The 22434-nt window shown below is 46.6% G+C and overlaps 1 protein-coding gene across 1 annotated transcript in view; it reads right to left on the bottom strand.

Moving 5' to 3' along the window:
• The window catches only part of LOC143659387 (zinc finger protein 536-like), a 29929-nt gene that overhangs the window by 2606 nt on the left and 4889 nt on the right, over positions 1-22434 (bottom strand). Inside the window, exons 2-3 of the mRNA XM_077132280.1 lie at positions 18909-19061; positions 5710-7281 (exon numbers count right to left, since the gene is read on the bottom strand). Of these exons, the coding sequence (XP_076988395.1) occupies positions 5710-7281; positions 18909-19061 (1725 nt within the window). The remainder of the gene's footprint in view (positions 1-5709; positions 7282-18908; positions 19062-22434) is intronic.

Raw genomic sequence — 22434 nt, forward strand, 5'->3', positions numbered from 1 at the left:
GGGCTCCAACCAACTCTGCAGATTTGGATTTCATGATTCTCTTCGTGTGTCCTTCTCCTAAGTTAGGGTCACTTTTTCGTTAGAATCTGTTGGCTTCAGGACCACACCTTAGAGCTAGAATCATCCACAAGATCACAAATGTATTGACTGAGAGAAAGGTGGACATTCCAGCCTCTGCACAGCATGGTTTCATATAAACACACACGATTCTCACCATGTTTTTACACACCCTGGTCATCACTCCTTGGGAAGTCCCTAACTGACCAGATTTCACCCATTTCTTGGTCAAAGACAGAGTGGGTGGGGCTTACTTCCTGCCTCTAAAATTTTGCCTTCTATCATGCCCAGAACTGGGTAAAAATCGAATGGGGTGATCGTGGCCATGGAGATGTCATCACAAAACTGCCCTCAAAGTTAGTTTTCCTACATGGCGAGACATAGCTGTTGACAAGGTGGCATGGCAAATGGAACATGAAAATGAAATGTGTCACCAGACACTTAATTGAAAGTAAGATCCAGGCTCACTTAGTACTGAGGGGCCCATTGCCACCAAAAGATGCTTGAACGCTGACATCATTTCCTTGCCTCATCCTCATGTAGATGTAACCTCTGGTGAGGCAACACAGACTCAACCCACAACCACTTAGCCAAGCTCATTGACATCCACAGTCTCAGTCGTCCTTACACTTCAGTTCACCAGTGAGGAGTCAGAGGCTTTCATGCAGCAAGCTCACCTCAGAGCCCCGACTAGGCTCCTGTCTCTTACCCTTCACCATCCTTCCACCTGCACTGGCCGTAAGGGAGCAGCTCTGCAGCCTGTCACAGATGTGCACTCCCTGGAAGTCTTTACTGGATAGGCAGAGATAAAGCCTTCCAGAAGTAGGTACTCTCAGGCCCATCTGGGCTTTCATGTCTACCCTCTCACTCAGTGGCACTGCATGACAATAGATGGAGCTCTGCAGCTGCTGACATCGGTCTTCTCCTGCATCAGCTCACTGGCCGGTGGAGTAACAGAGGACAGGTGTCGGCATGCCTTTTCTAGGGATCCACAGAAATGCACCCCTCAACATTAGAGCAGAGGTCAGCAAACCATGGTCAGTTTGGTTATGCAGGCTCCCATAGCCTGTTTTTGTAAATATGCCCATTCATTCACTTACTGACTACTGCAGCTTTGGAGTTACAATGACAAAGGGAGTAGCTGTGACAGTGACCACATGGCCTGCAAGCCTAAGATATTTACTCTCTGGCCCTTAAAGCAAACCTTTGCTGACCCTTTTCTAGACGATGTAGCTTACAAAATGGTGGATATTTTCAGACTGCTTCATCATAAGAAAGAGGACAGGAGTTACTTTTTAAGAGACTTCAGCTCCATTTCCTGGTTTAGAGGCCATGAGGTGAAGAGATTTCAGGGGGGCCTATCTTTTGGGGTGGCCCCAATTTTCTTACTGCTGTGGAAGCCCGAAGGACCCTTACCTCATTGTCTCAGGCATAAATCAGGTTAGAGAAGCTAGTCTCCCAATAACCTGAGAAAAATAAATAGGGACTATTAGGAATATCCCTGTTAATGACCTTGTTTCCTCAATAGGCTTCCTTACAAGCCCAAGAAGGCTGTTTGACTTGGTAGCCACTGCACTACCCAGTCAATGACAGGCATGCTGTGTGCTCATCTAGCCTTCCCTGAGGGGTGGTGACTCCGGAACAGAACATCTAAGGGCAAAGGGGTATATGTTTTTCTCCCTGCCTTTCCCTTAATCTCACCTTAATTGTTCCCCAATAACCCTATCCTGGACTCCCCAAAAGACATAGAGAAAACCTGGCTTGTGAGACTGAGTACAAGATCACTTCAAACCTTTTGCCATGTGCTTCAAGTTTGAAAAGCAAAGAGTAAGGATGCTCTCCAAATCCACAAACTCTTATGTAAAGCTTGTACTTTAATCTTTATATACAGTCAGCTCCTGAGGCGGTATGGAGACTGGCTTTTGCTCTGTGTACACACTCAAGCTGTATTTTCCATTCTTTCTTGGATCTCCAAGCTATTGACTGACTCAACAATTTCATCAAAGTTTCTCAGTGGACAAGGGGATTGTCTGCCTTGTCTTGTTATCAGTGGATGTGAATGCTGCTGTGGCTCAGCCTTTGCCTCCCCTCCCCCCCATTTAAATACTAGTTCCATTAGAAAATCAAGGTCAAATCCATTCCAACAAAGCCAAGGGCACATCCACCTTCTCCAATGGCACTGGAGGGCCCTTGTATATTATGTCCTTCAATGGAATAATGAAAGGTGAGCGACGGCTAGATTCTTGAAGTTGCCTCAAGAAACTGAGGTTTTGATTGGAGTGGGATTTCATGTAAGGAGATCTGACTCATAGTGAAATCTGACCCACTCTAGAAGCAAAATGCCATGTCCTCCAGCTCAATACAAGGTTGCTCAAGCTCTTCCACAGGGACCATCTGTAACACGTGTCTGACTGGCTTGTGTGTTGACCTCCATGGAAGGCTCTTGTGAAAATGCATGCTCAAGCTCCCAAAGTTGGCACATGCTACAGGCCTCTCCCTACCCCACTGGCTGGTTCAACCTCTTCCTCCATTGGCTTCTTCTTCTGCACCAGAGTCAGAAAGGTATTGGCTGGGAATAGGCAGTGTACATTGGCCTGGAAAGCCAGGTGTACGATGCTAAGGAATTTAGAAGGGTTTCAATAAGTAAGGAAGAAGGCAGCTGAAATTAGGGAACTGGAACCTACAACATAAATATTGCCCACAGACTTAGAGTTAAAAGCCTCCCAACGGAGGGGGGGGCAAGTGAGCTTCTGAGACTTTTGGTGAATTTACACCATTGGAAAAAGGTTTTGATGGTTGATTCCCAAACACTTCTATACCCTGTGACAGTAAAGGTTTTCCTTAAGAAATGGACATTAGCTCTTCCTACAAGCTTGTTTTTAAGGGCACTGAAGTGGGGCTTTGGGCTTACTAAACCAGCAAAATCAGACCCCAAAGGCCACCTGAGAATAGGAACTGCAGGGATAATCTTTTCATCTGGCAAGGCCCAGCTTCTTGGGGAAAGCCAGGCATTGACCTGCTAGGCCAGTTTGGAAATCCATATCTACTTGGAGTGCACAGAGAAGAGGGACTGAACATTAGGAATATTTAATTCCTTGCACCAATACCATTTCCATCCTTGCCAAGAGAAGTCAATGGAGGTTTGAGGCTTACAACTATCACTTGTGCTTCTTGTAAGGTATTTTTGCTAGAAAGAGAGTAGACTGAACTGCTTCGGAAGAATGCCCCTTGTGCAGATTTTATTTTGTCTCTGAACTGTTCACAAATATTAACTCTTAGGAAAAGGATGAACAGGTCTGGCCCTAATGGGCATCAGGACACTACAGCAGCCAGCAAGAAAGCAAGGACAGGACTGCAGTGATGGCGGGCCAGCTGCAGGGGTAGGAATGAGAGCTGGACAGGGTCAGGACCATCCTGGAGGTGAGAGGGCAGTAACCCCCCTCCCCGCATGCCGAACAAAGGCAGGGAGGGGCCTTCCCTGCATGCTTTTAAATTAGAGGTAGAGGATTCGAAACAATGAAGCCAAATGAAATGCAGAATGCATGCTTTCAAAAATAGGCAAGTTATGGCTATGGTTAGTTTGGGCATCTTACCAGGAGCAGAAAGCGGAGCAGAGGGCCCCAACACCCTTTGGGAAGCAGCCAGGATGCCTTCTAGCCTGGCTGGCCTGAGGGTCCTCAACCCTTTGGGAAAGAGGAGCCACAGCTTATATTGGAGAATCTGTTGTCCAACGGCTGAAAGGTTGACTAACCAAGGTTTTATGCACACACCTGTGGAAATGCCAGGGGAGTGTTGGAAGCTATTTTGGGAGCCTCAGAGCAGAGAGCTCAGAGGGAAGGGGCCCACAAGACAAAGCCGGCTCCCTGACCTTGCCTCCCCTACTCCCTGCCTCGTGGTGCAGAAGGACACCACTGGGCAAGCTTCCTCAAAGGCAGGCAGCCTTCCTTCAGCATTGATAGAAAGATGGGAAAATTAATAGGGGTAATACGAGCTCATTTCAATAATAATGAGCTTATGAACATGCCAGGTTTTGATCTTTTCTGATGCATAGATTCCTGGCAGGAACTATGATCCTACGTAGGTGGTTGAAAGAACTGAAAATAGACTTAAAAAAAAATTCCCAAACAAACAACAATAAAAAAGAAACCACCCCAATCACACACTTAAAACAACAATAAAAAATGACTGAAATGTTGCTCCCCAAGAAAAAAATAAAGGGAAAAAACTGAACTGCATAAAACCCCTTTCTTCTTCTTTTAAACATTGTTTTTAACAGCTTCAAAAGTAATGAATTGTATGTGGCTAAAAATAGATCTGGGGTACTGGTTAATGGGGCCTTGTGAATCATTCAGCATAAGGAACTGTCAATATTTTTTTTTTGAGCTGTCAGAAATCCATTTAGTGATTTCTGACAATTCAAAAAATATTTCCGACTCTTTGATTCCGTTCTTAGTGAATTAGGGAAGGAGAGAAAAAGAAGAAATATATCAATTCGATTTATGAACCCAGAGTCCAGCTTCTTGAAATCTAGTCTGTGCTAAAAGGAACATTGGGATGCTGAATTAAGAAATATTCCTTTTACTTTCCCTTCCTTCCTTCCTTCCTTCCTTCCTTCCTTCCTTCCTTCCTTCCTTCCTTCCTTCCTTCCACAGGTGACGTAAAATCACAGAAACCCATCCATAGATTAAAGACAAAAAAGTTACCATGGTCATTTGTCTCTAGCAGGGAAATTTGGGGACTGATTTCAAAGGGAATAATACAATGAGTTTCTCTTCAGAGAAAAGCTTTTGAATATGAGTATATGGGTGCTAAGAGACGACTTTGATCTTTCCTGCCACTCTCCCATTCATTTAATCCAATTCTAGGCTCCAAATTTATCATTTTTTTAAAATCTAGAATTACTTTGGGGTAACCATATTCTTTCAGGAGATAAAGAAGTGCCAATTTGCTAATAAGATCAGGCAGGCTTAAGTCCCTGCTAGCCAGGGACTTCACAATGCACGTTTCTGGTTAGAACAACAGACGGACAGGTGGACAGACAGAGAAACAGAAGGCGAAAATAGAAGGGCAAAGTCACAGTAACTGCCATTTGGTATAACTAAAGATGAATCACAAACACCCCAAAACCATCTCCCTATTTGGAGAAAGGGTCATTTTATTTCTACATTGTGGTTAGTGTGATATAATTTTAGTATCCTCTAAGTCAGTATAAAGAAAAGCTTAAGAAAGCAGATTTAGCTGAGCAAAGCATTAAGGAACTGACTTTAGGCGCCTTATGCATATGCTGAACATGCTGAAAAGTTTGCAAGTTACCGTGTCTCTTTTTGCTTTTCAAGTTTTTCCCCTTCAAGTAATGGATTAAAAACAGGAGTAGTTCCCACTGAGAGGCCCTCCCCCACACTGTCATGCCTTTTGCATAGGCATTTTAGATCATTATAATGCAAACTGGAACCCCAAAATATGATTTTTAAAACTCCTAAAAGAAATTGACTTTCACGATTGTCTACATCGCATATATGGCATTGTGGTGGGTTTTTTTTTTTAATGTTCAGTTCAAAATTTTCTAATGGAAACTATCCATTTTTTTTTTTTAATGCATTCAGCACTGATGTTTTGGGATATGAACTAAAGGAAGAGGATTCTAAAACTTACCACACAAGTCTGGCCTCTTGATACATCCAGAATTTGCTGTGCTACTTGCGAGTCCGTTAAAGGCTGCTAAGCCATCGGAACTGTAGGCCCTCAGGACCGACAGCATGTTCATGGGTTTCTCTAGACCCTGTGGTCCCCGCTCCGCCTTGGGCAGGCCCGCCGAGGGGTCCTGGGCCGGAAGAAGGCCCGGGCTGTGCCACTGCTTCTCTGGTGCTTGGGGTAAAGGCGAGACTAGCCCCTGGGCGGGCTGGGGGACGCCCAGGGGCAGCAGGCTGTCCCCGCCCTCGCTGCTGTTGTCCTTGCTGAGGGCAGACAGTGGCTTGCTCATCATTTCAGGTTCGGTTTCAATATCCTCTTCTTCATTGTTCTCTCCCTTGGAGGAGTCCATGTCCTCTGAGGAGGCGATGTCGGAGAGGTCATCAGTAGTGTTTTTATTAGTGGTTTCGGGGATCAGGATTGGGGCATCATCTTCAGAGTGGGCCTTGCCATCAGGCTCACTGTTGGGGCAGGAACTGGAGGCTCCCGAGCCAACGATGCTCGGGTAAACGCCAAACTGCTTGTAGAAGTCTGATGGAAAGTTGCAGAATGCAGGATCCACGTGGCTGGGCCACGTGCCACTCTTCTGCTCCCCCAAAGTCTCTTTGACCTGCCCTGGGGTGATCTTCTCAGAAGCAGAGTCTAGGGGGCCGATCAAATTGGAAAGGCCCATTTCTTTGTTTGATTGTACCGAGGGCAGCAGAGCCATTTTGCTTGCCTCCCTGACTTGGTCTTTGCAATTCACTGTTATCCCCAAGGCATTATCTTTGCGTTTGGCTTTGCCCAGGTGGTTGGCTTGGAGATGAAGGGCCATCAGTTCCATGGACGAAGTCGTGAAAGAACAAAATAAGCAGCCGTGCCACGCAATGTTGTCCTGAACAGTCACAGATGAGCCCGGAAGGGAGGCAGCATCTGGCCTCACAGACAGGTCTAGAGGTTCATACTGCGCCTTCTCGGACTTCCTCTGGGAGGACTTCCCGCTGGGTTTCTCCCCCCCACTGTCCGCCCCATGGATTTTCATGGAATGAGTGTCAGACAGGGCCTTGTCTTTCATTTCCTTCTCCTTCTTCAAGGAGCTTAGGACAAAGCTGTCCATGAAAGCTTGCAAGGACCCTTGGAAATTCACACCATTGCTCACGATACTTTGATAAGCTCTTCCAAGTTCAGAGAAGTGGGTACTTTTGGAAGGAAGGTCAGCACCTTTCAGAGTGTCTGAAGGAACCTCAGAAGACACTCCGGTGGCCTGCCCTGGATGGTCTCCAGATGAGAGCATACCTGCTGTCCATTGCTGAGAGGCCGGGCCCCCCCTGAAGTCGATTCCAGGAAGACCCTTGAAGGCCCCCCTCAGGATGTCTGGCCTGATAAACAAAGAAGCTTTGTTTGACATCTCATCCTTGTGGTCTTGGTTTGGGGCCTGTCCGGACAGGGTCCCAGCCCCATTCTGTCGTTCCCGGTGGTGTCGTTCTAAGTGGTATTTTAAGGATGCTGACTGGGTACCGGCATAGTCACAGTGGGGACATTTGTAGGGTTTCTCACCTGCAGATTTTGGTATAAGGAAAAAAAGAGAGTGTTTATCTCATTTTGGTGTGCTGAACAAGGCTAGAAGGATCAACATTTGTTCTTTGAAACAAAGCAGCTCAAGCTAATAATTAGTTGGAGAACAACTGTTTTTTAATAGAAGAATAATTCGTACTCTTAAGCTTTTTTAATGATTTTGTACCATTTGGGACTATTCAGGAATGACATACTATCTACACACAATTAGCTATCTTTTTCTTTATCTAACATGTGAAAACGGCTGTAGATTTAAAAGCTATGATTATGAAAATTAAGCATAATAATTTCAACCACAGTGATCATTAAAAGTAGAAGTTTAAAAAGACAAAGTATGTAACAAATGGGTGGTTGCAATATTTTGTGTATACAATAGCTCTAAAATTTGTTTAAATTATACACATGGAAACCATTTTTAAACCTAAAAATTTTATGGCACTGTTACGCAAGACTGAAATGAATGATTTAAGTCTTGCTCTGCAGTAAATCATGGATATAATTAGCAAATGGCATACTGCACAAGTAATTTATCATTATTTGGAGGGCACCATTCCAGACAGGCTCAGATATCTGCAGACCTACTGCATTGTTTCTAAATAAAGAACTATAAATACCGATTCTATAAAATATTAATATCATTACAGTGCATTATGATTGCAGCATGTAAAGACATATAGTTAAGATAAAAAGCAGTCAATAAAACTTAAAAGAAAATGAGTAATAAAAAGGCACAAAATATATTTAGTTTCTGTATTTGAAATTAACATTATCTACTGGTCTTTGTAGTGCCTTAAATTTGTACTAATGGCAAACCTAATGCTCCGGTAGTAAAATGTGTAATTTACCTATAATAAGCGCTTTCTAGAGAATAAAAATAGCTTTAAAGAGTGTTTTAAAACATATAGGATCATTTCCGTGAATTAAATATTTATTTAAATTCAACACCCAACTTCCATTGTTCTTTCCACCATGGGAAAGATTCCATAACATACAACTTATACATCTGCCTGCACTGTGGAGGAGAGGAGGGCAAACAAATGTGGATTTAAATATATTTCAAGAATTTGTTAGCAATCCTAGGTCTTTTCTAGGCTTTGGAATCAAAAGTCACTGTGCGGTAACTCAGTCATTATCCACCATTATTTGTCAGAAGAAGCTAAACTGCCTCCCCTGTTTTATTGTAAAACAGACTGATCTAAAAAGCAACAGCAAGTCATAGGTGAATGGTATATTCTGAAAACATCTGATTGTATCCAGCCTCAGCTGATCTGGTGACTTCCAATTCTACAGGCTTTGGTGAGAAATGCATCTGGGGGGACACCTGGACTTTGTAAATGAGGGGAAAACCAGCCCAGGATCTGAGCAGGGGACTCCATGGACATCTCTGGAGTGTGTGCTGGAACCTTGGAGAAACCTCATCTTTGTCTCATCAAAATGGTGGCCAAGTATTCTTCGTGGATACCTACGAGCAGTTGAGCAACTCCCTCGGACAGTTCTTCAGAAATGGTCTTGTGATCTGGGATGGGTGCCCAGTGGGGAATCTATTTCTCTAAACCTAAAAGCCACAGCTTTTCTGGCCAGCCCAAAGCCATGGATCTAGGAGGAAGAACCTATCCCCTTTGAGATATAGGAACAACTGGTTTCAGGTACCACTTCCCTACTTCTTGGCATCGATTTCTATGTTAGATGCAAACTAACATCACCTGGTGCTATTTGGACAGCCCATCTGTAGACCAGGGGAGCATCCCTGGCCCTACACAGGCATTCACAGCCCTTCTGGGCATTGAGATGTCACAGCCGACTCAGGTCACCTGAGAAGCCCAGCGACCTTTGCAGCAGAAACAGTTCTTGATGCTTAGGGGGTCAAAGTGGAGCTTGTGGGGGGAAAGTCTGAATAGAAACTCAGGACCTGGCCCTAGATTAGCACAAACTCTGTGGGAGGGCCAAGCACAGTGAGCAGAGGGAGGTCTGCAGGTACAGGGTGAGACTCAGGTTGCATTTTGAAAATGCAGCTGGAAATCATTAAGTGCATCTGGCAATGGGTTTGTAGAGAAAGGATGGGCCTTCATTAGCAGCAGCTAAAGGGGGAGAATGTGGATTTTTGCCTCCAGGCTGGGGGTTGAGGACTGCCTTTTTCAGTGTGGACTGCAGGGGTACATGCAGGAAACGTGTTTGTACTTCCAAGGCACACCCGACTGAAATACACACTGGGGCGGTGATTCTCAAGCTGTATCGTGCATCAGAATCACCAGGAGTGTTTGTTTAAACACCAGTTCTAGAACCTAACACAAAGCAGCTCTGACTCCCTAAGGTGGGGCCCGAAGCTGGTATATTTTAACAAGTAACCCTTGTGACTCAGATGCAGATTACACTCAACGGAAAGGCTGTTTCAAAGACCACACTTTGAAAAACCCAAGTGGGATTACCTGGGAGTTTTAAAGCATGCTGACACGTGGGCCCATCTCCACCTCCAGAAATTCTGAGTTAACTGGCCCTGGGTACAGCCTGGGCTTGGGGATGTTTCAGAGCTCCCAGATGACCTTTAAAGGAGACTGGTTCCAAACTATTGTCCAGGAGCTCCCAGGAAGTACCCTTTGAAGTAAGTGCCTGGGCCAGTTTGGTTGGGGAGGTGTTTGGAGAGACGACTGTGGACCAGAGACCATCCCCCCACCCCCGCCACTTTAAAACACTGGACCCCCGTCTTGGGAATTTGTTTTTTCAGCCCATAAAGTGGGAAGATTGGAGCAGGTGTTCCTCTGAGGCCACATCCCAACTCTAAACCTTGTGTCAAGCCTACACCACATGTCCCAAAGGGGGGCCGAAGCACAGGTAGATAAGGCATATGTATGCACACTTGGAAAGGCACAGATTGTTTTGATTGGGCAAACCAGTGCATTAATGAGTGCCTCCTACTTTCTAAGCCTTGTCCTTGCCACTGGGAATTGAGGAATTAGAGACAAGGCCTAGCTTTCACAGCCTTCAGAGGGGACATATCGTACAGTTATTAAAGAGGAATTCAGACATACACAGGCACACACACCCACATGTGCAGAAAGCATGCAGGAGAGGATCACTTCCCTCACCCCACCCAACCAAAGTTCAAACTAGGTCTGGGCTTCCACAGCTCTGGTTTCTCTTGTTGAGAAACAAGAACTTCTGGATAATTCGTAGCATGTATGTCTCCAAAGGCCAAGCCCTGGTCAACTAGGGGCTGCTTAGTGAACTTACAAGGGTTCTTTTGACTGCATGTGATGTGCACAGGCATTAGAAAATCACCTGCCATCCTTCTACCTTCCTCACTCGTCGAAGGAAGACCCATGCTGCCATCTATTTCTCCAAAAAGCCCCGTTCCCTGCCTATTGCCTCAAGCAGACACCCTCTAAGGGCTTCTCCCTTCTTTTCCAGATAAACACCCAAAGTAAAGTTCCAAGGGGTAGAGCCACTCACTTTGGACTGGTGGGTTTGTGTGCCTAAATCTTAACTTTCTTTAAAAACCTTCAAATCTTTGCATAACCATTGCCTTCTTTCATGAGGCCTTTCCTCAATGCCTAGGCATCATCTCCAAAGGGAGACACAGGGAAATTACTTTGAACCTAATGCAAGACCCCAGCCGGGGTGTGTTTCTGGCCAGGTAAACACAGCCGTGGGCTGGCCCTCCTAGGAATCTCTCTACAACCCCAGGGTTTCACTTTCTATGGGAAACTTTCCCCAAAGAGCACATTTCAGAATGCTCGGGAGGCAAACTTCTTACATCAGCCTAGACTAGGTAGGGTCATGACAGAGCGGGAGGAGCCATCAGCAGATTTCATAGGCTCCGAGGGGCAGTCAAGTTTTGCTCTTCTGTTTGACTGCCACAAATGCCGGAATCCACCTGCGTGGGAGAGCTGCTTCACAAGACAGGTCACCAGCAGCTGGGCATGCTTTGCAATGCCAATGCCTGGGAACCTGATGCTAACATGTCTCAAGTTTCAGGGCAATGCAAAACTTTCTGTCAAAGAGTCAGTGTTCTGCCCGGCCTTCCCCCAACCACAGCCAGACTGCCTGACTTGGAAGGACATTTCCTGGGTAACCTGGTGGCACAGCCAACTCCAGACCCTGCTAGCAGCTCTGTCTACTTGAAAGACTGGCCACTTAGATTGTTGATTAGTCCAAATCTATAGGGGGAATCATGTGGACTGTCCCAAGCTTTCCAGGGGACCACCAGTCCTCTGGTCACCTCCTAAGTCCCTCTTCAGAAGTCTAGGATTTGCTGTCTTTGCTGCCTGGTGGTGGGACCACCGACTCAGACACCTTCAGAGCCAGGCAGGTCCGATGAGTGTGGGGAGCAGCAGGGTAGGGGGAAGTGCCTCTCCAAGACAGCACCATCTCTCACCTTCAACCAGACACACGGACACCTGACTTTTCAAGAAAAGCCTCAGATTCGGGTTCCAACGTGCAACATCCTGGAACATTAAATAGTGGCATCTACTTCAAAACTTCTTCCAACATTCAGAGGACCCCAGCACCTGGTCTGGACCAGGGAGCCAGTCTGAAACTTGTGTCTAGATGAGGATGTGCAGTCTCAGGTCATTTACCCACTGAACCTTAATGGGGAAATCCTTACAAATATTTTAAAGGAATAAAATACAGGGCAAAATGATACATTTCTTAGAAAGAGAGCTTTGCTAGAAAGGGTATCATAAGATAAAAAATAATTCCAACGGACTAATGAAATCCTTTGAGCCATCTTACATTAAACAGCTTCCCGTGGACACAGGGCATCGGATGTGCATTCAACTTTGGAATGCCATTGGTAATTTTTCCAAGTTTAGAAATACGTGGCCGCGTGGTTTATGCAGTTTGTTGTTTGTATGTTTACGTGGTCCTGTCTTTTATCATTCCAAGCCTCCATCGGCACTTGACATGCTTGACATGCCAAAGGAAATTTCACTGGCCCAGGGACTTACTTTGGAGCTATTCACAGCATGTTCCCGACAGCAACTCTCAGAAAATAACAGGTAGATTCATATTATTCTTTTGAATTTCCTTTACCAAGCTTTTGAGAAGAGCATCATGCTTCTAAGGTTTTGGGTGTTTTTTTGTTAACTCGCCAAAAGTGTCTTCACTTTTAGGTTGAGTAACTGAGTATTTTCCTGTATTTGCATCCTCTATTTGATATTTATTTAGTCGTTCTGCATGTCTTTACTTAGTTAATACCAGGAGAGATAAATATGGTGGTGCCTTTGCAGCGAAGCTTCAGTACATTAATATAAATTGTACACTAATTCCCCCAAAGCATATATATGTTGTAAACCTGAAGACTTTTCACACAGCTGCTTATTGCTAAACAGTGCCTTGTCCAGAAGGGGACAATCTGTGTCTCTAATTGCTGTCACTGAAGCCGAGATTCATTATGTGACTTTCCCATTAAAATGTGAGCATTAATTTGTATAATGAAATATCACCCACTGCAGTGTTCATTAGCCATGCCCTACTGTATACGGCACATTGTTAGCTACCTAGAAACTGTAGTTAATTTCACTAATGGATATTTCCCTACTTAGTGTTTGGTAGGAAATTTATACTGTAAGATTACCTCTTAAACTTTTAAGGAAATTTAAATTCAATCAATTATTTTCAACAAAAGTTTGGGATGTCATTAAGGCAGGAAGAGTGAGGAAGGGGGGATGAGAACAAATAAAACAGGCTTTTAGTTCATCTCAGAAATAGAAAAATGATCGAATTCTAATTCAAAACAAAAAGAAAAGAAAAAGAATCATCTCCTCTGGGGCAAGCAGACCTTTATTTATTTTTCATTGTTACTCAGGTGACTGTTCTCCCACTATAAGTGACTCAACCTCTTCTTTTTTCGAAAGAGAAATGGGAATGGCACAAACTTAACCAATCCATTTAAAAAATTGTATTCAACATGCCTTCATAAGTATTCAATACCAACCTGATGATCTCATCTAGAAGGGGAGATAGACCAGCATCAGAGGTAAGACATGTGCACCCGGGAAAAGGTACCCGGAGTTGGCCAGCTAAATGTTCACTCCCACCTCTATTTCTACACGGGTCGGCATTGGGGAGGCTCTTTGAAGAAGAAGGGCAGTTTCTGAGATGGCATGCGGTGCTTATCATCTCTGAGATTCCCGCAAGGGACGCTGCCGGCCCCCCGCCTTCCTTCCCAGGGGCCTGGGGCGCCTCTACATGCCACGCCACCTCCCTAAGCTCACTTCACTGCTGGAGAAACTGAGGCACATGGATTCAAAGAGGCTTGACTACAGGCCCGCCCAAGTTAGGAGTAAAGGAGGACCTGGAAGGCACAGTACTTCCCTTGCACATCGCCGAGAGGCTGCGTCAACACACCTCGTGGGTGCCTGCCGCTTCCTTTCCGCTCGCTGGGTATGGGGTATACACATGCTGTCAAAGAAATGCCACGTTAATTTCCCCGATACAAGGCAAAAATTCACACACACACACACCCCAAAAAGAGTAAAAATATCAATACAGTCTAGTGGCGAAGAGAACAGGGTTCGAAATTAAGCAGATCTGGACTATAACTCTGGACACAGACCTCACATCTCTGAAGTTGCGTTTCCTCCCCATAGGACCGGGTAGGAGGGGGAAGGGGGAGGGAGGAGGGGGAGGGAGAGGGGAGGGGGAGGGAGGAGAGGGAGGGGGAGGGGGGCGGGCAGGGATCAACTGGGGAGGGAATTTGCATCAAGTGAACTGAAGTTTATTCGGCCAGGAGTATCCCCCACCTAAGTTTTAGGTGAAAAGGCTGAAAAGGCACAGGGCGTGGCACATGGGAGTACACAAGAGGTGTGGCTATCACCACGATTACTGTCAATCTGTGGGGTCAGGCCCTTGTGTTGGATTTTCTGTGTGCAGCCAGTTGCTTTAGGTCGCATTGACACGGTTCGGTCCTTGAGGCAAGATGACTCCCAGGCCACCCCTTGCTGGGAGTGCCGCCCTTCGGGACACCACAGGAAGGAATTCCTTTCCCTTGTACAACTCCCTCCGGCCCTCTCAGGACAGGAAAGACTGGTGCCTGGTGACAAGACAAGGGGGGAGAGAGCCAAGGACGGCACCTCCGTGCGCCCACTCAGGCAGCCCCCAGGACAAATGGCGCAGCACCTCAGCCTGAGGCCGAGCCCACCCTGAGCTCACCCAGACCCCCCTGAGAAACTGCCAGCTGACCTCCTTGTGCTACTCCACTGCAGGGCTGGACGGGTGTGTGCAGCCCATCAAAACCAGATTAATAAAGCGCTCGCCTAATTTGAGAGGGGAAAAAAAAAAACAAGATTTATTTTTAATTAGTCTCTGAACTTCCGTGCCTCCAAGCTCTCACTTGCGAAGTTGCTTCTGCCACGGGCCGATTATGAGATGCTCACTCCACGACGTCACGCAGATGAGCCACTGGGGCAACTGGACCCTGAGTGCCGCTGCAACGCAGGACAAGGTCCACCCATCTTCGTGGGGGTCATGCCCTGCTTCCGCCTTCTGGAGCCTGATCAGCACCTACCTGCTGCCTGCACATGGAGCAGAGACACAGGACCTCCAGAGGGGTCCCAAGCCCTCAGCTTCCTCAGCGGGGGTTGGAGGAGGGGCAGTGAGGGAGAGGACAGGGTGCAGGCGTCAGGAGCAGCTGGAAGACCCTGGGGACATCCCTGCAACGGGCTGCATGTCACTATTAATATTTGCTGATGCAGCTCCTTTCCAAGTCTGTGCAGGTTGGCTCTGAATGAGAATCGCCACATTGTGCTCTAAAAGAGAACTTGCTCTTAAAGAGAACTTCCAATCATCCAGCGGTTGGATGCCTACAGGTCCAGAGGAACGTTTCCAGAAGGAGAGACTGCTCAGCCTCCCCAGGGCTGGGCTGGGCTGGGCTGCGATCCACACTCTCCTTGGCAGGAGCAGACGGGGACAGCCTCTCCGGTATCCGACCAGCTTTGGTGATCCCCTGAGTCCTGCGGGCGCTGCCCCCACCCCCCCAACCCCCAGGGCCCTGTGGAGCTGGCTGAAGCTTAGTGTGTGTCCTAAATGTTCCAGCTATCTGCAGGTTCTCCCCAGCCCCAGGTGTTCAGAGAAACCTGGCTGGTGCAAGTACTCAGCACCGCTCTAATAAACAGGTGTTGGGAGAAGAGCCGTAATTGAGTTAATGTAGTGGAGAAAAAAAAAGGAAAGGGGTTTTTAGCAGTCAATGTTACACGATCAAGACTTCTAATAAAGATGGAGTATGACAGAAATATACAGAGAATGTGCTACCTAATATCCTGGCCAATTAAAATATATTTATTGCAAGTTGGATTTTTAAATGTCCTCATTCAGGGGTATCATAGAAAAACTTGAGAAGATAGCATTTCGGAAAACATGTTTTTATCTCAGACTGCTAATCTTTCACCATATCATCTGGAAAAGGAAAACAGGGAGCAAAGGGAGGCAGGATGGGGCATATCAATGATATGCACCCCATATTTAATCATTTATTAACAAATAACTTGATTTTGATTTTTTAATTACTCATGTAATCTACACTTTAACGTCATAATGGATGTTTACTTTAGTGATTTATAACACGTAACACTTTCTGTTCTATTCAAATGCACAAGTGTAAGCATTTTCCAACTTCTTTGTTCTTAGATAAAAAGCAAATTGATCTTTATCTGGTTACCATTCTGTCTTTTAACCACCGTAAATGCTGATTTGGAGGATGGAGGGGAGGGTGTGATGTCATCATGGCTTCTTTCATTTTCTCCCTTATTCTAAGAAGTTTCCAGAATGTCTTTGTCCAATGACCTGTCCTGCTTCTCTCTCGGTGCCTCCAAAACAGTGACTATCGGTCACAAACCACAAGGTAAGAAGTTCAGAAAAAATAATTTCTCATCCTTTAAAATTGCAAAATGTGGTATCCATTGGCTTCAGCTACCTTCATCAGGGCTTGTACTAGTGTCACTGCTAAATTTACCAGGAAATACTCTGTGGAGTTCTGCTCTTACCCATGGGGACCCCCCAGGATCAGCAAAGCTCCTCATTGGGCGGTGCTGCCCTTTCTCTCCTGACCCATACTCCCAGGAAAGGGTGACCCTGCCAATGGTGAGCCGCCACCCATGTGGCTAGTCTGGTCCAGCGTTCTGAATCTGCATCAAATAAAAGTTCAGTATCACAAGACACCCCGACCTGGTCTCCACGCTCCTGGGAACAGCTCAACAGCAGGTGCCTTGTGGTTTGCCTCCCATGTCCTGGCAGTCAATGGGTCCCCACCACCACCAACCACCACAGACCCAGGAATCCCAGCTCCAACCTGGGAGGAAAATAGACATTGGCGTGATCCCAGGAAGCCAAATGTCCAAGCTGACTCCCCCTGAGCCTGCTCACTTTCATTAATCCACTTACTATAATGCATTTATTCAGCATATACTTTCTGAGCACATACCTGAGCCAGGCTCTATTCATGCACTGGGACACAGCAAGACAAACAGACACAGCCTCTGCTCTTATGGAGCATTCTGACATTCTACCATGTGAAGAGACAGACGATGATGAAACACAAATGTACGGTATGTTAGGTGGGGTGAGTGCAATGGGAATGGAAGGGGAAGAGGACATGCTGTGGAGGAGAGAGGTAGATAGTTGAAAACCGGTGGACAGAGGAAAACTTCATGAGAAGAAGGCAAGGGACCAGGCCACGTGGGTATCTGGCAGAGAAGTGTGAAGTGTCAAGACCCTGAACGGGAGCTGGGGGAGCCCTCTCTGAGCTGCAACTTTTTGCAGCCCTGCATCATGCTATGGTTCCAATGGTTTCTCAGGTACATGCTGTCTTTCCAAAAGCACCAGGGATGCCCTGGAGAAGGGACCCCATTCCCCACTGTACTTTCCCCTCTGTGCCCCCTGTACAGGACCAGGATCACTCACTCATTCTGCATTTTTTCAGTCATTCAACCTTTCAGGTCTATTTATAGTGCCCCTAACTAGAGGTCCCTGTAGGCCCTGAGGTTATGGCAATTAAAAAGATGCACCACACTATACCCCACCCCACCCCCCAAACCTTAGATTCTCTTTGGTGGGAGACAAACAGCACAGAAGGACATGAACAACTAAATTGATCAAAACAATTTCAGGACTTGTTAAGCTTAGGAATAAAAGGAAGTGGGGGGTGGGGGCACGGTGGCGCAGCAGGCAGCGTTCTTGCCGGCCATGCTAGAGACCCGGGTTCAGTTCCTGGTGCCTGCCCATGCAAAAAAGAAAAAAGGAAGGAAGGAGGGCTATGAGGGCTATTTCAGATGGCGGAGTCTGGAATGGTCTCTCTGAAGAGATCACATTCAAGTTCAGCCCCCAAAGACCTTGGAGGAAGAAGTTTCCAGGCAGAGAGACTAGTAGGCACAGGCATTCTTGGATCCTGCTTGAGTCACAAGATCAAGCATTCTGCATTCAAGGAACAGGAAGAAAGTGAGTGGGGGCTTAAGAGTGGCAATCAGATGAATATTTGTGCAGGATGGGGTCAGGAGTTAGGGGGGCACAGATCCCAGGGGCCTCCTGGGAGGGTGAGGTGACCCAGTCTAGAGTTTTCACAGATCAGCCTGGGCTGAGCCCATGAGAGGGGTGGTGCTCCGAAGGGCAGCGACACATAAAGAAGGCAGACATGGCCCCTGACCTCAGGGCTCCTCTTGGTGTCAGGGAGATACGCCTGTTCCAGGTGAGGCTCCAGGTGAGACGCCAAATGAGGTGCCAGGTGAGGTGAGGTGCTCCTTGCTTTAACCACAGATGCACACAAGGCCTGAGGGCACTAAATATCCCTGCACAACCCCTGAGCTTTATTGACTCCTTGGGAAATAGACCACAATTATTTTTGAAAATAGATGGCATATTTGTCTATCCTCCGAAGCAGCTCATACTCCAATAGATAAAGTGTCAGAAGAAAAATCAAAGAAAATGGAGGTGTCCATAGCTCAGATAGATTTTTTTTTTCACATTGGCAATGTGCAAACAACTAGCAGGAAAGCCAAAAAGGACCAAGAGTGAAGTGACAGGGCAGAGAGCCCCTAGTCATTTCTCCTGGGGAGGTGCCAAGAGGATGCCAAAGCAGAAGAAACGGCCAGAGCAAGCAGCCCAGCACCCATCTCCTCCCTTTGGGGACTAACACTTCACTTTTTCTTTGGAGGACACCCGGTGGGAAATGGTATCTCTTCGGCTCCAGACACTGGAAGGGAAGCTTACTTCATCTGCTTCCAGGTATGGGTGTGTAACCCAGTCCTCCTGAACTTACAAGGGAGCTGGTACATTCCCTGTCACTTGCACCTGGGAGACCCCTGGCTGGTATAAGGCGGGGTGGGAGGTGCCACTTCCCTGCAGTAGAAGGGAACCATCACCAGAGCGTCCTCCAGCCTTGGACAAAGCATCATTATCGGAGACCTGGACCACCTGGGATCTATCTCTGCACGTCTGCGTATAACTTGGGAAGGTGACCATTAAAGGATGCACCAGCAACGCAGGGTCTGCTCTGACCCACACAGTGGCACCTAGACGGACCCATGAGGACTTGACAATGTCAGTGACCCGAGCACTGGCGGGGGTGGGATAGTCACCTCCTCCTCCGAGCTATGCCCCTGGACCACCAGACCGCTCACCTGTGTGGATCCTCAGGTGGACCTTGAGGTGATGGGACGTCCGAAAGGTTTTCCCGCAGTAGGGACAGTCCTTCATGGCCGAGCCCAGGCTCCGGTCGCGGAGCAACGCAGGCTGCTGAACGCCGGCGGATCTCCCAGCCTCCTCGCCGATGTCTGCAGCGGGGGAGAAACGTTCTCACATCACTTCAGCACATGTCAGGAGTTGTTCGCACCAAAACTGCTAACACCACACAAAGTTAAACATGTCAATACTACACCTGTCTATTTCATTCTTTAAATCTGACAGGATGCTGACAATTCATGTATTTTCTTGTTATTCTCTTAAATTATTTCATCTTTCCTATCATCATTTTAAGCAGCATATGGTACCTTTATATTGAACTGAATTAAACAAGAAAAGAAACAGCTGTGTCAGCAGCTGGTTTGATTTCTTCTTTTGCTTAGCTCCTATTAGATATTTTTTTTTCAAAAGTTTAAAATGTTGGTGTTTGTTAAATTTGATTAATTTATACTATGGACTAGTTGGAGAGTTCACTACAGCATCAAAATCGCATTTGCCTTATATCAAGTGATAAACGAAAAAAAATGTGCCTCAGCTGAGTCCCCAAGGCATGCAGACACACAGCTATTTTGGGACAGGAAAGAAAATTATCCCAAACTGATCATTTCTCCCATGTAGAATCTTGTATCTCTCAATAGCTGGTGTAATCTCTTGAAAGGGAGAAGAAAAAGTATGGAAATGTGGTTCCACAATTAGACCATGATAAACATATAGTGACATATTCAAAGTCATGTGCTGAGACTCAGCTGCAAAACTCCCATAAACTCAGAGCACTGCGGTTAAATCGCTGTGCAGTGACTTGAGGACTTTCTCTGTCTAGTATCAATACAAATTTTCCTTTCTGCTGTTATTTGTTATGTAAACCAAGCCATTAAAAAATGGAATAAATTTTATATATGCCTGCTCTCCACACAGAAATAACGGGAAGTAATAGCAAAGAAAACTGTGAAAATATATGATGGCTGGAGGATATGTTACTGCAACCCAAGACCTGAGAACACACTGTCAAGAAGGGGACATCCGGGGAGTGAGCAGGTGTCGGTGCCTCTGACCAACGAGGTAAGAGAGCCTGCTCCTCTGGATTTGCTTCTCTTCTGCCTCATTGGCCTCCCCAGAAAGCCAGGGGCTGGCAGCCTGGCACCAAACCCAAGCTCCTGAGGCTAGTGGGGTCCTTGCCACAGCTTCCAGCCCACCCTCCAAGCCTCATGGTAAATCCCACCATGAGAACAAGGGACCTTCTGGGATAATGAGCAGATCTGTGAGTTCTGTAGAGATCAGAATAAATAAGTCTTGTACTTTCCAAGCAATGGAAAATGCAAATTGCTTTTATTCTGCAACATCTGTTTTTGGTGCTCTCTGCTAACGGCCAAAAGGGACAGACTTATGGACCATAAACAAGAGGAAGGCAAATGCATTTAATTCTTATGTGCGTGTTAGCTCCCAATAACTTTGACAGCCCTTGGGCTTGGTACAACCTCTGTGCATTTGGACTAGACACGACTATATCACCCTGAGCAAGTTACTTGAAAGTTCACTTTAAATCCTACTGTCTCAACTCTGCTGGTTAGCAGAACTACTACTGGGAGAGCTATCCAAAGGATCTAACTGTCCAGCGCTTTTCCTCCCATATAATCTTGCCAGGTAGGGTGAATGGGTGCGTCAACATCTAGAACTCAACACTGGCCACCTCGCCCCCACTAAGTGCTAGACTTGTGGACAAATGAACACGGAAAGACTGCCAGAGATGGCATATTTATAATGACAGAGGGACAAAAATTGTTGGAATATGTCAGACAACCAAATGCACCAGATACAATCACAGTCAGGGCTCCGCACCCCACAGGCTGAGCCCACTAAGGGCTGCCACTGAGCTCTGCCTTGAGTCTGCCAACTGCTGAAAGAGCAACAGGCCAAATGCCAATTCCAAGCCAGGTCACACCCTAGATCGAAGCAACAGGAATGCTGTCTCCTTCTGCCTACCTAACCATCCTCACCCATCCTCACCCCAAACGTGTTGAATTTACCCTCCCTCGTACTCAGCTTTCTTGTTGCTGGGATCGCTGGGTCAGTTTAAAGCAATCAGGGGTCATTAAAATTCTGCCTGAGTGCTCCTTGGAACTAGTGAAAGAACACTATTTAAGATAGGAGGCCAATCAATAGCTGTCAATTTGAATGATTAGCAGAACTTCAGTGTCCTGGAAGTTGGCTTTCAGGATGGAGGGAGGGAGGCAATGACTCCCGCTGGGGAATTCCTCCAGTGCCTCAGGTTGCATGAGCACGCGGGCATCTCCCCCAGCGCTTCCTCCAAGGAAGCCCGCCTGGGAGTAGTTGCAATGTGGTGGTGGCTGTTACACAGAAGCTATGGGAAAGATGATGGACGGCCTATTTCTGGTTCAGCTTTGGGGTGGGGGGGAGTGCTTTATCCAGGATACCTTATGAACATATAGACAGACAGACGCAGCCCACTGCTCTGAAGGACTTGGCAGAAGTTAAGGATGAGCTGGGCCTCACCATGCGTCACTCTAAGCAATGGCCCATATCAGTTTTCCTTTTATCTTTCTATCTTAGATATGTGTGGCCCAACAAAAAGAATAAATTGGTAAGATAAACAGCTTTCTTGGCAGATTTAAGAGCCTGGTTTTCACTTTACAGAGAAATGCTTCCCCCTCACCCCCCTTCTTGGAGGGCCAGAGGCCTATAGCATTTACTCATAGACTAATCCTACTGGAAAAACAAACTCTGAGCAACGATGAAGGGGAATTGTGGGTGGTCCCAGGAAGCGTCTGGAGAGACTGAAAGCCAAGTACGGTGATGGCTGAGGCAGGCCTGGCCCAACCGCCCCCTCGCACAGGGCTCTCAGTGGAAGTCCCCGCCCCATATGACTCCACATCAGTGAGCCCTGCATGTGCTCCTCTTGGCTTAGCTGTGAAAAGAGGGACAGTCCTGCCCGGTCCCAGACTGGGGTGGCCTGGGGGCGGGGGCATTTGGCTATAGACTGGGATGCCTTTCTCTGCCTAACACATCCTTAGTCTGGTGGGCTCTGGATACCTATGGGCTGGAGGGATGGCTAAGCAACAGCTCTGGAACTTTTGTCTCTTTTCCTGCCCCCACTAACAGCACAGAGTCTCTTCTTCAGAAATGAGTAACTTGTATGGACTCAATGATAATACCCCACAGGTATGTGGGCTATATTTGTGACTCTCCCAAAGTTTCAGCCAAGAACAAGTGAATCGAAATAAGCATCAAACAACTTTACCAGCATGCAGTCCTCTTCCAATAAGCTGAAGGTGATTTACTAAAAAGGGGGAGGGGGGAAGAGCCAAATCATTTTGAGTTGCTTTTCAAAATTATGTTATTTTGGGCGTAGGGAGACAGTCAGTTAACTGACCTTCCTAATTTGGTCTTCTCAAGGTCAGATATCATGGCTTCTACATTTTCACTTGCTTGTTTTAATCCTTTGGAGTG

Source organism: Tamandua tetradactyla, chromosome 16 (genome assembly GCF_023851605.1).
Source record: "Tamandua tetradactyla isolate mTamTet1 chromosome 16, mTamTet1.pri, whole genome shotgun sequence".
Classification (NCBI taxonomy): Eukaryota; Metazoa; Chordata; class Mammalia; order Pilosa; family Myrmecophagidae; genus Tamandua; species Tamandua tetradactyla.